Genomic DNA, 17,075 nt, shown 5'->3' with positions numbered 1-17,075 from the left:
GTGCAACAAATTCAGTTTGTGTGTGTGAACACCATATAAATTGATAATTGCAGGCATAATTGTTTTCAAATTTTTAAATTAATTTTATAATAATGTTATAAAGGTTTACAGTAAAATAAAACACATTTACAACACATAAAAAACTAAGAGATTACATATATCATAAAGTAAAAATAGTAAAAAGAAAGATAGTTGGGTTGATTGTTTAAATTTGTGTTTGTATTTATATGTTCAATATAAATTGAAGTTTAAGAACACCCTTATTTTTAGTTGTTCACCAACTACAGACAAAGGCTTTGTAAATTGACATTTTTTAAATCCATTTCCAAAGATTATTTACATTGCTACTTACCAACTGTAATCTCTTAACCCCTTAACAGGCCAGGATTTTTGTTGATTGTCTGCCTGACATTACACCACTAAATCTTAAGGATTTCCATTCAAGCATTAGATAAAACGTTTTCATGAAAAACGTTTGATAAGGACCATTACTGAAAAAGCATACTTGTAACTGTAATAGAAAATATAAAACAAATATTTAAGTAAATCTGCTCATGTCAAAGTATAATGAATAAAACAATTAAATTGGCTCTTTTCTGAACTTCATTTTGAAATGAATATTTTGACATGTTTATAGCTAAAAGTGATGTCTGTGATGCTGAAGCATTTGATATTGTTCTGTGTTGAGAAAATTAGTTCTATCTTTCAGTATGAAAGTTAATAAACATTTATAAACTCTGATTTTGCTGAGTTGCTCCGAAGGAACCCATTCATTTTGCACTCCCGCTGGAGCGCCCCCTACTGGTTAAACAAACCCGAAAGAGATGCTCAAGTGGGAAATCTCTGGTGTTCCGTTCTTTAGGAGTTCTCTGGTCCAATCAGAGAGGAGAATGGGTGTGTTTACTGTCACGTGATTAATGGCTGCCCCCTGAGCCTGTGTGTTCATGTGTCATACAGAACATACAGTCCGGTTTCTCCCTGAACATGAGGTTTCTTCTCCGGCTGGGTGTTTCTGCGGCCCGGCTGAACGCGCGGTTCTGTCACCGGAGCGTGTGGGCGAGCCACGGCACTGAGAGGCGGGCTGCGGTGGATTTAGGGGAGGGAAGGTAAGAAAACGAGAGTAAAGCAGCGTCAGAATCTCCAGAGCCAACACAGGTCTCTACTGGACATGCTGTGACCCTCAGAGCAGCGTTAGGCCTATATTCTATTAACTATTAGCTCCAGATGATGAAAGAACTCAGTCGTTGCCAGTCACGTCACTGCAGGCACGTAAGAGTGTTAGACGTTATCCTGACGTAAAATTTCTGTCATCTGACGTCATGACCAACGTTCAACCTGAAATTAACGTCTATTGACGTTGGTGTTGAGCTGGGGTGTGTTTACTATGCATAACTTCACTAAAGCGCCATATTTAAGGTATAGATACTCTAAAGGTCAGTGTAAGTTAACGTTTAGCAGTTTACTTTTCTAACAGCATCAAGCTAAATTCGTAAATAGAATTTCAAGAAAAATTCAAAGCTGAATATTCTCTTGATTTTTTTAGATTTGTCTATTTTTGTATCTTGTACCACATTTTTTCAATTTTCCTGAAATTCCGATTTTAAGGGGCAGAGATGAAACAACTAAAATTTGAAATGGATGAAAACTTATTTCCTGTGTACTGCACTACTTTAAAAAAAGAGTTTTTACATCCAATTTTTTATTTTTAGACATTTTACATTTAGCCTCAAACACTCAGAAAAATAAATTAATAAATGTTACACTGACCCTCTAAGCCGTGCAGTAGAAGTGGTAGAAATGGACTTGCTTTTATAATTTGTGACGCTGCCTCACCGAACCCAAAGAAACTGGAGAAACAGGAGTTAAATAAGGACATAGCACATACAGAGGAGCTGAGGATGCCAGTGGAATAATTTAAATACAGTAGGTTACTCCAGGTACTCCAGTTTAGGTTATTACAGTTGACTCTGCAGTCTGCATTGCATATGTATGCTGCACGTGATTATAATATGTATAATTATTAATTATTATATTTTAAAATGCAAACCGAGATTTTAAGAAAATATTAATTTCTGCTATAAAAAACAAATAGGCCCTAGAATAAAGGCCCTAGAATTAAACAGAAATATTTTTCAGATAAATAAATAATCATAATGAGAAAACGTCTGAACTAGAGCAGAAAGTGGACTGCAGGACATTCTGCTGCTCTGCCTGGGTTTCTTTGTACTATGAACCTGACTAAATTAAAACAACATATAGATGAGATGCTGTTGCATTAGACAGGACAGGACATCAGCCAAACACACAATATTAGTGCTGACACAGATGTACAGAGACTCTTATACAGTTTGTCTTGGCACCGTGTCTAATGCCAGGCATCGCCCTACCATGGGTGAACTGTGTTCCCTCCGGAATGATGGTGCTCCATAAAATACTTTTGAGATAAGCTGGGGAGTCTCTAATGGAACCTATGTGCTGCAAAAAAAACAAAAAGTACAGTTTTTTTCATGATTTATGGATTTTATACTTCCTATAAAGGAAAAAATCTGTACTGTGTACAGAAATCCTTTTATTACTCATTTCATTCACTCGCTTTTCACAGTATTAATTTAATATTCTGAAACACTGAATATCTTGTTCATCTGAATTGGAATTAACATTAAACTGAAATTTTAATTCTTTTCTATTTTTTTTCCCCAAGAAAACTTCAAATATCATCTGGGAAGCTTGCCAGATTTGCTGATGGATGTTCTGTTGTTCAGGTAAAACCAAGTCTCATACAGTATAAAAAAGTTGTAAAGTTAATTAGAGCTAGATAGCAAAACGACATGGCTAGTTCTACTAATGGTGTCTCTTATGTGCTAAGTAAGATGTGATAGAGAATGAAAAAGCGTTTTGTTACTTGGCAACTAACCATCTGTCTCTGAGGTAACATATCAGCATGTAGCTAGTTCATTATAGGAAATTCAATATGTCTATTTATCTAATAAACTACTTAATATTAGCCACATTTTCTGGAACTGTATTGAAATTGTATTGCTGTATTAAAAATATTTACAAGACTTTATATCAGTTTAAAATGGTTGAAATTGGGGTGGGCAGTATTGCCCTAAAATTGTATCACACTATTTTGTGGTATTTCGCAATAACAATATTCTTTCACGATATGATTTCTTAAATATACTACTGCAAAAAAAAAAAAATATTTAGTGTTAATATAAGTGTTTCATACAGTCAGTAAAACAAAAAATATATATAAACATTTGTGTATTTCGTACATAGTAACTTAACAAAATTCTGATTTTGTATACAATAATAAATTGTGTGTGGCATAATAGTGCTTGCTTATTACTGTAAACAAACGATTAAAATGAAATACAGACTGCTTTCAATCATAAATACAGTGGAGTGGAAAAGTATTTGCCCCCCTCCCCTACAGATTTCGTTAGTTTTTGTTTTTTTATCATATTAATATTTTTCCAATTTTAAAACAAACTTTAATATCAGATAAAGATATCCTGAGTAAATATAAAAAGCCATTTTTAAATTATAATTTTGTTTATTAAAGGAAAAAAAGAATTTTAGCCCTGAATGGAAAAAGTGTCTGCACCCTAAACCTAGTTGCTTTGTTGTGCCACCCGTATCCAGGGTATTGTCAGCATACCACCTGTTAATCCTGTTGGACGAACCACATCCAACAGGATTAACTGTGGACGCAAGAGGAAGCTGTTTGAAAGGGATGTTCGGGTGCTAACCTGTATTGTATCCAAAAAAACACGCCTGCCCAAATCACGGGAGAATTCAGTGTGCACCTCAACTCTCCTGCTTCCACCAGAACTGTCCGTCAGGACAAAAACAAATTAAATTCCCTTAAGTTCAACCCTTGTATGTCAGGCTGGTAATGATATCCAGGCTGCAGAGTAATAAGACTTAGCTTCTAAACAAATTATGTGTTTGCTCTTGTTATTCCAAACTTATAGCTGGGAGAGACATCAGTGATGGTCACAGCTGTCAGCAAGACAAAACCATCACCGTCCCAATTTATGCCCCTTGTGGTAAGTGAGGAAATTATATTTAGGCTTCAGATGCATCTTGATTTTTGTCTAAACATTTTTTTCTCTGCTGCTAAACTAAGCACACATTTGGAACAATAAAATGTATTCCCTGTCTTGCCAACAGGTTGATTACAGGCAGAAAGCAGCAGCTGCTGGAAGAATTCCCACAAACTACTTGCGGAGAGAACTGGGCACAACTGACTTTGAAATCCTCACCAGCAGGCTAATAGGTCAGATTAATATACTGTATTTTAACTGCACCAATTGTTCTAAGCACTATTATGAAGGTATTTAATAAGTCATAGTCAAAAGATTAGGAAGGGCATCTCTGTCATTCCTTCTAGAAACATGTAGCATTTATTTCTGGTTCTGCTTTTACTCTCAGTTGGTCAACAAAGGCACATTTATAGTCCATTAGGGTGGCTCCTAAAATACCAGTTCCCTCATAGTACTACTTCAAGGGCAGATCAGCGTAGATCAGCAGTCTTTAAATCTGGTTATGATCTCTTCACCTAATTTCCATTGAGAACAAAATCCAGAACTTGAAACTTAAATAGATAACAAGTGTCAATTGTGATCATGAAATAAAGCACATATGTACTCAACACTTGCAATCAACACTTTTTTTTTCTCTCACTGCTGTATTTATCCTCAGACCGCTCCATCAGACCTCTCTTTCCTGCGGGTTACTTCTATGATACACAGGTATAGTCTTTTCATATTAGCATTATCTCTGTGACTTTTTACTCAGCAGCAAGGCTTAACCATTCCTCTCATATTTTCACAAAGGTTTTGTGCAACATATTGGCTGTTGATGGTGTCAATGACCCAGATGTGCTTGCAATCAATGGAGGTATGATGGAATAACACTAAAACAGCATGTCTTTAGTAATATACAGTGTGTTTTTTGTATCTTCATTGAGGATGTCTCTGTTTAACTGTTTGTTGTCTTGTCATAGCATCCGCTGCCCTCGCCCTCTCTGACATTCCTTGGAATGGGCCTATTGGTAAGTCTACCCTCGTTTAGATAATGTCATTTTGTCATGCACTTTGCTTACATTATGGATTTGTTATTGTGTGATACCATGATTACATATAAATACAGTTGCATTTGTATCATTTTGCTATGCAGGTGCAGTGCGCATTGGTCTTGTAGGTGAAGAGTTTATTGTAAATCCGACTCGGAGGGAAATGAGCTCCAGTAAACTGAACCTGGTGATTGCAGGAGCTCCTTGCAGCCAAGTGGGTAAGTTTTTTTTTTTCCATGCCACCGCATAATTTGTAGCATAAAATCACATAAGCTGAAAAAAAGGAACCAAGGAGCCAAGCATGTAATCCCTAGACTAGGCCCTTGGGCCATATTGACAGGACTCTAAAAAAGCAGCAAAATCTCTGCTGGACTTTCTTCCTTACAATTATTAGGGATTTTTACCAGGACTCCGCAAGTCTCCGTTAGTTTTGGATTTTCTTTATTTCTTTCACAATTGGTGGTTTTTTCCTTTCCAGGCATTAAGTAATGCTTCTGTTGCCACTTCCAATGTTGTGCCCCTGTATATGACATCTTCTAAGGTTCACTTTCTTTTTCTAGTGATTTTATATTTGATTGTAATCCTGCCAATAATGATTTTTGAATATAGCTGTGATTTGACTATTTCCTTTTGTCTGTAATCATATCCAAATGCCTAAACTTCTTTTTTTAATTAAGGTCATTAATAGCAGCCAGTGAAAACATAATATATGTATTGCATATACTGGTATTAACGGTAAAATTGATATAATAATCATATTGAAAGAAATTATGAAACACACAAATGTTGAGTATGTGTTGTTTTAATAACTGATTTGAATGTTTTAGTGATGATGGAGGCTGCTGCAGAGAATATACTGCAACAGGACTTCTGTCATGCTGTGAAGCTGGGAGTAAAACACACCCAGCAGATCATTCATGCCATCCAGCAGCTGGCCAGAGAGCAGAAGGTGGTGAAGCGCACACCGTCCAGACTCTTCACCGCACCCCCCGAGATGGTGGAACATGCTCGACAGTAAGAAATGATATTTATTTATTTATAAATTTTATTTAATTGTAGCCTCGATTAGCTGCAGTTTATGTCAGTGTGCCTATGTTATGTATTACAAAATATAATGTTATAAAATACTTTGAAATAGTACTTTCTGTATGCTTTCAGGCTGGCCAGTAAAAGAGTCTATGCTGTCTTTACAGACTTTTCACATGACAAGGTAATTTCACCGTACATATTTTCCCATCCTGTTTTCTGGCTGTTGGTTGTATTTGATTGTACAGTAACATGAAATAAATAGGACACCCCACCTCTGAATGCCTCCAGTTTGAAGTCTAAGCCTAATTACAAAAGTTATAATTAGTAAAGTTATATAACCTCATCTCTCCATATTGTCTGAACGAAGCACATTTATGAATGTAAAAAAATGTAACCAAAATATGCTGCTGCCAGAGTCCCGAGAGGGCACAATTGCCCTTGTTCTTTCTGTAGATGGCGCTTTCTCCCCACGCCACTACTAGAGGAGATGTAAGTCAGCACAGGTGTCGAGGCTGATGTATTGGACCGAGCTGAATTGCTGCGCTTTCCTCCGTGTGCACTGGCTACTCATTAATGCTACATCAGCAGCAGTTTGCAAATAGGCGGTGGTTGGCTTCACATGTGTTGGAGGAGGCATGTGCTAGTCCTCACCCTCCTGGTTTTTGGGCATTGCTAGTAAAAGGGTCCAGGAGACTAGGTGGGGTAATTGTCGAAGCTAAATCGGAGAGAAAAGCAGAGATAAAAAAAAAAAGACAAGTTTTCGAGGGTTGTGACATTTTTTTCACGTGACTGTATTTGTATGATACTTCAGGTTTCCAGAGATGAAGCCATAAACAAAGTACGACTTGACACAGAGGAAAAAATTAAAGGTAGTGTAATTGTTCTCAAAACAGTTAAATTCACCAAATATGATAAACATACAATACTGTACTTAACGAAGGAATGTTTAAGGTAGTAGATGTGTCATCATAACACGTGCTTTTGAACTATTCTTTATAGAGAAGTTCCCTCAAGCAGAGTCTTATGAAGTAATCGAGTCCTTCGACACAGTGTCTAAAGAGGTCTTCCGTAACCTAATACTTAACGAATATAAAAGGTGAGATGCTTCACAGATCTTACAGATCAAGTCCTAACTAGGTCTGCACGATATTGGGAACTTTTTATTTTTATTTTTATTTTTATTTTTTTTAACAACACAGACATAATATTAAACTATTTGTTATGAGTTTTCAAAATTGGAGTAAAGTAAACAATATTGGGCAGACATAATCTGCCTCTAGTCATACAAAATGAAAATAACTGGTCACAATCATTACCACCCATTATGCTGATTGGATAATTGCATAAGTAAGCAAATGTGTGTTGAACTAACCTCCTTCCCATTTGGTTGTGTTGTGTAAGGTGTGATGGAAGAGACCTGACGTCTTTAAGAGATATTTCATGTGAAGTGGACATATTTAAGCCACTGCATGGCTCTGCACTGTTTCAGAGGGGTCAAACCCAGGTAACAAATAGTTACTATACACAGCTTTTAAATCAAATATTTATGGCAAATTAATAAATGTCTAGTGGTTCCATTTTCACCATCTTGCAGCTTAATGCTTGTCTAATACTACTGCAGGTGCTTTGCAGTGTAACATTCGACTCCATAGAGTCCAGTGTAAAACCAGACGTCATAACCACAGCTCTGAGGTAAAGCTTCCTGTTTGGATTTTTTTTTAACCTTTATTTAACAAGGAGGTCCCTTGAGATTAAAATCTCTCATCCGAGGCCGAGACCTGGCCAAGACTGCATACTATTTCCTGTTACAGAAAATTACGTTTACATAAATAAATATGTAATAAACACAAAACCAACATGAAAAAACAAATAATGTTTTATATCACATAATTCTTTACCTAAGTTTTAGCCTCACTCCAGGAAACCAACTCATTAAGCTGTAAATCATGATGCAGAGTAGGAGAAAGGAGTTGTACTTAACACATGTAATAAGCAATTTCATGAGAAAGAAATTAAAGGCTGAATAGAGTAGGTACAAAATATGAAATAACTAAAATACATAGAAAAAAAGTAATAAAGTGCATTTAACACAATTTTGTAAATGTAAAACCACCAAAATATGTTGCTTTAAAAATGTTTAAGTTTTAAGTATAGTGATATGCTGCAGTACACAACTCTACAAAAATTTTAAATGACATCATTCTTTTATATTCTGCATGTGCATTACACTGCTCTGTTGTCTGATTTAATTTTCCCCTCTTAATTAGTGGGATTAAAGGCAAGAATTTCATGCTTCACTATGAGGTAAGTATTGAAACCTTTTACTAGACGTTAGCATTTTAGATTTTTTTTTATTACAGTACTGTGACATATTTACTCTCTAATCTCTCTCTCTCTCTCTCTCTCTCAGTTTCCTCCCTATGCAACAAACGAGACTGGGAAGATGGGTGGAATGAACAGAAGAGAGCTTGGTCATGGTGAGTATATGAGTATGTGAGTGTTTTATTAGTGTTATGTTCAGTTATTTATTGTATAATAAAATGTTCTGTGTGTCCAGGGGCTTTGGCAGAGAAAGCCTTGAGGCCGGTTATTCCTGAAGACTTTCCCTTCACGATACGAGTGACCTCAGAGGTGCTGGAGTCCAATGGTGTGTCTTCTGGAATATAATGCTCTTCACTATTAGTCTTCAGACATGTGACATATTATAATTAGGACTCTCATTCTTCATTATTTTTGTGAATTTATTGATTATTTTGCAGCTTATGACTTTTTTAAACTGAACAAAATTGTTTACACACATAAAATCATGTTTCACTTCTTAGAGATCAGTAGGAAGTTTTTTTTTTTAATATACACAAACTGATTACTACATATTCGCTACAATGTGATTAATTTGAGTAACAAATTGGGTAATCATGACTGTCCTAATATTCTGTCATATTTCAGAGAACAATGTGATGCTACTTTTCTGATTCTTTATTCTGTAGGGTCCTCATCTATGGCGTCTGCATGTGGGGGCAGCCTGGCTCTAATGGATGCAGGTATGAGCTGTGGCGACTCCATTCACCCAAATAAGGACAGCAAATGCCTGGCTTGCAATGATTGTTATTGCTGGATTGCTTTAAGACATGTTTTAAATAGAGCTGTACAATATTGAGAAAAAAGTGATTATGCAATATTTTTTCTGAAGTGTTTATTACAGTATAAAAAATACTGGAGCTTTCAACTGAAGTCAGTGATCCAACATGATATTGATAATGCACTTAAGATTCAAGTAAAATATGGGATAATAGGCAGGTATAATCCTTTGGTATAAGTATCGAATTAAAGTGGTCTAAAATTCACATCAACCCACTATAAGTAACTTTATTCTTTTACTTATTAATTTATTGATTCTGATTTCAGGTGTCCCGATATCTTCAGCAGTGGCTGGTGTTGCTGTTGGTCTAATATCTAAGCCCAACCCTCAGAAAGTCTCTGACATTGAGGACTACAGATTATTAACTGACATTTTGGTAAGTGTACTTCACTTAAATGTGATTTTTGTTCCAGAGACAGTAAAAGGACAGTAAAGGTTCTCGTTATGTTTACTTAATTTGTTTTTGTAGGGAATTGAGGATTACAATGGAGACATGGACTTTAAAATGGCTGGAACAAACAAGGGAATCACAGCTTTACAGGTAATGTGGAACATGTGAATGGTCATGATGTGTCTTGGACCGGTTCTGCCGGTCAGTGTTCTTGTACTTCTTCATATTTACTGTGTTTTTCCTTCAATCAGGCTGATATTAAGATTCCAGGTCTTCCTCTAAAGATTGTAATGGAAGCTATACAGCAGGCAACAGGTACTAAACAATATTTCTTATGGAATTGTAGAGATGCACCAAAATTCTAATACTGGTCCACAACCAAACAAAATGAAACATATAAATACTGAATATTGAACACAATTTCTTCTGGTTTTCATTATTTTTGCCACTTTTTTTATTCATTAAATGGTTAAAAAAGAAGAAAAAATATACGTAGTAATTTTTACATTAGTTTATTTTTACATCACAGTTATTTGAGATTTGACTGCATCATCAAAAACTTACTTTTTGTTATAAATTATTCAGGCTTTTTACTTCTTTACTTTTTTGGCCGAAAAATTTAGGTTGCTGAATATTAAATGCATCCCTAATGTATATGGAAAGCATATTTCACTGCTTACACTTTTTTTCAGTGGCCAAGAGAGAGATTTTGGGCATTATGAATAAAACCATTTCTAAACCAAGAGTTTCCCGGAAGGAGAATGGTCCACTTGTTGGTATGCCTGATGTTTTGCTGATTTATTTATTATTTGTTTAATTTTCTTTGTTAAATGTACCTCTGTCCCATTTTAGTCAGTAAAAAAAAAGTCTTTATTTTGTTTTAAAGAGAAAGTTCGAGTGCCTGTGACAAGACGAGCTCGCTTTGTTGGTCCTGGAGGTCATAATCTCCGTAGATTACAAGCCGAAACAGGTAAGACTTTGATTATCTGTGTGCTTAATAATAATGATTAAATAAATTATATAATATTTATAAAAAATATTTTTTGTACTGTGGCTGGGGATTAAAGTTATATGCTGTTTTATTTTATTACTGTCTTTTTTTCCAGGTGTAACAATAAGCCAAGTAGATGAGGAAACCTTCTCAGTTTTCGCTCCAACACCAAACGCTATGAATGAAGCTCAGGAGTTCATCACTGAGATCTGCAAGGATGATGTACATTTCAGCAGCTATTCTCTAATGCATTAACGCAGAGTTTCTTAAACCAGTCCTTATCCCTTAGGGTGTTTTATGCAACCGGGCATTTGTGTCCCTATGTGTTGAGAGCTGTAATCTATTAAAACCATCTTCAATGCCCTGGGAACGGGTTTGAGAACCTCTGCTTTAAAGCATCACATTATTTTCATATGCACTTTTTTTATATTCAAGTACGAGATATGCAACATTTCTGTTTTTCCTGCAGCAAGAACAGCAGCTTGAATTTGGTGCCATATACACAGCCACCATCACAGAGTTAAGGTACTGTCATATCACCATGTTCACTTTTGATAAGTAGACTTTTTTAGAAAGTTGGAAGTTGATTAACTGTAATGCTGATAAGTGTTGCTGTTTTTTTTTGTTTTTTTGTTTTGCTGAATTGTACAGGGACATTGGTGTCATGGTGAAACTGTACCCCAACATGACTCCAGTGCTTCTTCATAACTCACAGCTGGATCATAAACGGGTATGGCCTACTCATAAGGAAATGCAACAATTAAATTGGATTCAGTGAATTAATAATGTGATATTAAAAAAGGAAAACAAAGAATGGATGGATGGGTTTATTTTTTTATTTTGTTGTGTTTAACAGATCAAACATCCCAGTGCTCTTGGATTAGAGGTTGGTCAACAAATTCAGGTATGAACTTTTTATGACTTCCAAAGGGTAAATACATTCAAAAGTATTCAGAAATATATATATATATATATATATATATATATATATATATATATATATATATATATATATATATATATATATACAGGTGCTGGTCAACGAATTAGAATAATTTGAAATAGTGCAATCATGAAATTCTTTGAATGCATTTTTTGTGCAGAAAGCAAATCAGGTGTTCACCGCACCTGTCCTACTCGTTAGACTAATCACAGAACTCGTTACCTGGAAAAAAATTTGCTCAGCTGAGCTTTCCAAAAGGCCCATTTAGGCCATTTAACTGTGAAACTGTTGTTTTGTTGAATTAGAATAATGGAGAAACCGTTTCATTGAATTAAAATAAATGCTCGAATTTTTGTTTTCTGTGAAGAGTGTTCACTGTGCAGTATAAAGTCAGGGTTGAGTAGAATTTCTAAGTTGTAAAATCAATCATGGGTAAGCAGCGCGACCTCTCAACCGGAATAGTGGCTCAAATTCAAGCCCTTCGCCAACAAGGCTTGACCCAAACTAAAATTGCTGCAGTCTTCCGTCTGCAAAGCTCTCAAGAAAAACTGCAGCAAGCGCACCAACTGTTCCGGCGTCCGAAAAACTTCTGCTCGCGACAACAAGCAGCTGAGAAAGATCGCAGTCAGCAACCGGTTCAAGTCCACTTCCGAGCTCACCGACTTGTGGAACAAGCAGACCGGCGCTGACGTCTCCAGATCAACCACTTACCGTCGTCTGCGCGAACTTGGCTTCAAATCTCGCGTTCCAGCAGTAAAACCGATGCTGAACAAGAAACAAATGGAGAAACGGCTGAAGTGGGCCAAAGAACACGGCGAGTGGACTGCTGAAGACTGGCAGAAAGTGGTCTTCAGTGACGAATCACGCTTCTGCATCTCCTTCGGTGACCAAGGTCCTTGTGTCTGGCGTCGTGGTGGCGAAACCTACAACCACGAGTGCGTGAAAAGATCCGTCAAGTTTCCCCAGAGCGTTATGGTCTGGGGATGCATGTTCGCTCGAGGTGTAGGGAAACTCTGCTTCCTCAAGAAGACTGTCAATGCTGCCGTATATCAAGATGTTCTGGAAACGTTCCTGATTCCGACTGTTGAGGAACAGTTCGGCGAAGAAGACTTCATATTTCAACAGGATCTTGCACCGGCTCATGCGGCAAAGTCGACCAAAGATTGGTTCACTAAAAAACAGCTTGAAGTTTTGGCATGGCCGGCCAACTCGCCTGACCTCAATGTCATTGAAAACCTTTGGGCCATCGTCAAGCGGAAAATTCGCGACAGAAAGCCTACTACGCTGGACCAACTGAAGCAGAACATCGCCACTGCCTGGGAAGCTGTGAGTGCGGAAACTTGCGACAAGCTGGTCAAATCGATGCCGCGGAGACTTCAGGCAGTCATACAAGCCAAGGGGGCAGCCACAAAATACTGAGAAAGTGATGATTGTAATTATAATAAAAATTATTCTAATTCAATGAAACGGTTTCTCCATTATTCTAATTCAATAAAACAACAGTGTCACAGTTAAATGGCCTAAATGGGCCTTTTGGAAAGCTCAGCTGAGCAGATTCCAGGTAACGAGTTCTGTGATTAGTCTAACGAGTAGGACAGGTGCGGTGAACACCTGATTTGCTTTCTGCACAAAAAATGCATTCAAAGAATTTCATGATTGCACTATTTCAAATTATTCTAATTCGTTGACCAGCACCTGTATATATATATATATATATATATATATATATAGTGAGGAAAATAGGTATTTGAACACCCTGTGACTTTGCAAGTTCTCCCATCATGGAGGGGTCTTCATCTTAGGTGCATGTCCAATATGAGAGACATAATCTTAAAAAAAAAAGACCAGAAATCACCATGTATGATTTTGTTCATAATTTATTTGTGTGTTACTGCTGCAAATAAGTATTTGAACACCTGTGAAAATCAATGTTAATATTTGGTACAGTAGCCTTTGCATGAAATTACAGAGGTCAAACGTTTCCTGTAGTTTTTCACCAGGTTTGCACACGCTGTAGCAGGGATTCTGGCCTATTCCTCCAAACAGATCTTCTCCAGATCAGCCAGGTTTCTGGGCTGTCGCTGAGAAAAACGGAGTTTGAGCTTCCTTCAAATATTTTCTATAGGGTTTGGGTCTGGAGACTGGCTAGGCCACTCCAGAACCTTGACGTGCTTCTTACGGACCCACTCCTTGGTTATCTTGGCTGTGTGCTTTGGGTCATTGTCATGTTGGAAGACCCAGCCACGACCCATCTTCAGTGCTCTAACTAAGGGAAGGAGGTTGTTCCCCAGAATCTCGCAATACATGGCCTTGGTCATCCTCTCCTTAATACAGTGTAGTCGTCCTGTCCCATGTGCAGAAAAAAAACGTCCTCAAAGCATGATGCTTCCACCCCCATGCTTCACAGTAGGGATGGTGTTTTTGGGATGGTACTCGTCATTCTTCATCCTCCAAACACGTCAAGTGGAATTAAGAATAAAAAATTCTATTTTGGTCTCATCTGACCACATAACTTTCTCCCACGACTTCTCTGGATCATCCAAATGGTCATGGGCAAATTTAAGATGGGCCTGGACTTGTGCTGATTTAAGCAGGGGAAACATCCGTGCCATGCATGACTTTAAACTATGACATCATAGTTCTTCAGGTCATTGACCAGCTCCTCCCGCGAGTTCTGGGCTGATTCCTTACCTTTCTTATGATCATTGATATGCCGGGAGGTGAGATCTTGCATGGGGCTCCATTCTGAGGGAGATTGACAGTCATGTTTAGCTTCTTTCGTATTTTAATAATTGCTCCATCAGCTGATCTTTTTCCACCAAGCTGCTTAACAATTGCCCCATAGCCCTTTCCAGCCTTGTGGAGGTCTACAACTTTGAACAGCGTTTTGGTCTTAACTATGTTAGTAGTTGGAGTCTTACTGATTGTGTAGGCAGGACAGGTGTCTTTATGCAGCTAACATCCTCAAACAGGTCCTTCAAAATTAGAATAATAAGTGGATTGGAGGTGGACTTTTTAGAGGCAGACTAACCGGTCTTTGAGGGCCAGAATTTTTGCTGATTGGCAGGTGTTCAAATACTTATTTGCAGCAGTAACACAATCAATTATTTAAAAATCATTTTTTTTCATGTTTTTTTTTTTAGATGTTTTTTAGATGTCTCTCACAGTGGACATGCACCTAAGATGAAAATTTTAGACCCCTCTATGATTTCTAAGTGGGAGAAATTGCAAAGTCGCAGGGTGTTCAAATACTTATTTTCCTCACTGTAAGTGTCTGACTAATGTAGATTGTAAAACAATTAAAGCATTAGTGCTGAATTCTCACATATGAATTCTTACTTAGTGCTGCTTAAATGTGCTGTTTAAACGATGTGTGTTATACCTGCATTTACAGGTGAAATATTTTGGACGTGACCCGACAGATGGAAGGATGAGGTTGTCTCGTAAAGTGCTTCATTCTCCTACAGCCACAGTGGTGAAGACTCTTAATGACAAACAGAGTATCACTATGGGAACAACACACGGCCTGTCTGAGACTTCCCCCTGACCTGCAGGACTGCTCAGGAGTATTAGGGGCATGTAGGGTATCAGCAATTCAGTGTATTTCTTTGTTCAGTTTCCTTCACTCAGACATTGAGAGGGGGGTTCACTCCAGCCTTCTCACATTAACGGATATAAGAGAACATGGGGATCTCATGTTTTTATTTATGTAACCATAGTCCAGTACATTTAGATATTTCATGAGTGGGTATTGTTTTATAGGATATTTTTGTTTATATGCACTTTTTTAACAAATAAAAAATTGGGAAAATAAATTTGGCTTCTGTGGTCAAGAATGTCAATCAATTGTGAAATCCTTTAGAGGAAATGTTTCCTGTTTAAAGTTTAAACAAATAACACCCGAATTGTTGCAAATCTCAGCATGTGCCTCAGGCAGTATGTTTTCAGGTGTGGTCTGATTATAGGACACTGAATCTTGCCATTAGGAGTGTGTTAAAGTGTTTACATTTCAGAAGGTACTTTTAGGAATTGTACCTCTTGGTGAGAGATATATTGTTTGTATTAATCTTTACATTCATTAAATGTTTAACTTGTTTGCATTTTCTTTTTGCTGGTACTATGTGTTCTTGCAGTGTATGTATGAAGGGACATTTAAAGGGGGTTCCTGCAGTAGTTTAAACACATTAGACAGGTCTGTTTTATTTGAACAGGTGTTACTGTTACTGCTTTTTGACCTGCCAAAGAGACAGAATAAATACACCAATAATTCAAATATTAAAATTCATTATACATAAACCTACACTCAGTGGCTTATAAAAGGGTAGCACCCAATTTCAAAAGTCTCCGGACGTCCAAAACGGACGTGTTAACCGCCCTCCTTCGCACCAAATGCGCCTTTATTTATTAATTAATTAATTTATTTATTTGTTCGTCTGTTTGTTTGTTTGTATTTTGGGCAGTTATATTTGTTATGTTCTTATTATTATGTTTTATGTTCTTTGTTAGGTAAATGTCAAAATAACCATAATTATCATTTAATGAATTAATGATTATTGCAATAATTTTGACATTTACCTGACAAAGCGTTATGGAAAAATCCCTCCCAAAACTACCTTTATTTAACATTGCCTAATAGGCATTGGTTAGTGTTGAAATTCTGACATGGAATCAATGTTCATTTAAATGTTTAGAATGGTTGGGGCTTTGAATCTACACTTACAATGATTTTAGGTGAAAGGTGCTTCCTACAAATAATAATATACATTTTAATAATAATTATTAAAGTGTCTTCTTCTACACTGCAAGACCACAGTGCTGGGAGACGTGTGTTGAAATCGCAATTTCATATAAATTGATTTATCTTTTGAGAAAAAAATATCAAATGAATTATAATAAAAAAAAACTATGGTTACATTAGCAGCAAAAAAGAGTGCATTATTTGCAATGTAATTAGGGTAAGTGGGGACATGAATACAAGTTTGCTGTCTTCTATTGGACAACACTTTTTGTTGTTTTATATCATAATACAAAGACACTAGTTATAATTAATGGTGATTTAAATGGTTGATGACTTAATGGTTTTCAATCATTTAAATCTTTGAAGTAGATTCAGAGACTTGCCAAAAGTAAATTTAAAAAAATCTTTGAAAATATTACAGGATTCCCAAATAATTTCCGATGTTCCTTTTTTGTCCTCTTTTTATTGTTTATTTTTGTATATAATTTAATAATAATGAGAAAACGAACTAACAAACCTGCGCGTTTTCCCTGCCGATCCCCAGTCGGCTGCCGTAGCCCCTCTCGGGAGACCCCGCGGCGGAACAGTGCTTTGATTGATGTTTTAAGGGAGAAAAGGGGAGTTCGATTCAACTCACAGAACCGACTCTTTTGAACTGTCCGATTAATGAGTTGAACGTCGGATTCAGAGATTCACTTCCGTTCACTTTGGATTTCATCAGCACACACTGAGTTAACAAAATATAATATTTATTTTATAGA

General features: G+C 36.7%; 1 protein-coding gene across 1 annotated transcript; it reads left to right on the top strand.

The window, feature by feature from the left end:
* Positions 1-904: 904 nt before the first annotated feature.
* On the top strand, positions 905-15,391 carry LOC111195219 (polyribonucleotide nucleotidyltransferase 1, mitochondrial). The gene is made up of 28 exons (XM_022681878.2): positions 905-1,106; positions 2,702-2,762; positions 3,981-4,055; positions 4,180-4,285; positions 4,711-4,760; positions 4,845-4,908; positions 5,015-5,062; positions 5,188-5,301; positions 5,911-6,097; positions 6,242-6,293; positions 6,924-6,981; positions 7,112-7,208; positions 7,514-7,616; positions 7,734-7,804; positions 8,380-8,416; positions 8,523-8,589; positions 8,670-8,759; positions 9,100-9,153; positions 9,518-9,627; positions 9,721-9,792; positions 9,894-9,957; positions 10,335-10,418; positions 10,529-10,612; positions 10,749-10,855; positions 11,103-11,158; positions 11,285-11,363; positions 11,490-11,537; positions 14,971-15,391. Exons 1-28 carry the CDS (start codon positions 985-987, stop codon positions 15,121-15,123), a joined length of 2,313 nt encoding a protein of 770 aa, XP_022537599.2. The 5' UTR covers positions 905-984; the 3' UTR covers positions 15,124-15,391.
* The last annotated feature ends 1,684 nt before the right edge of the window (positions 15,392-17,075 follow it).

This window comes from Astyanax mexicanus, chromosome 25 (assembly GCF_023375975.1).
Source record: "Astyanax mexicanus isolate ESR-SI-001 chromosome 25, AstMex3_surface, whole genome shotgun sequence".
Classification (NCBI taxonomy): Eukaryota; Metazoa; Chordata; class Actinopteri; order Characiformes; family Acestrorhamphidae; genus Astyanax; species Astyanax mexicanus.
Note: the sequence above shows the minus strand (reverse complement) of the source record. Positions and strands in the feature narration are given on the sequence as shown.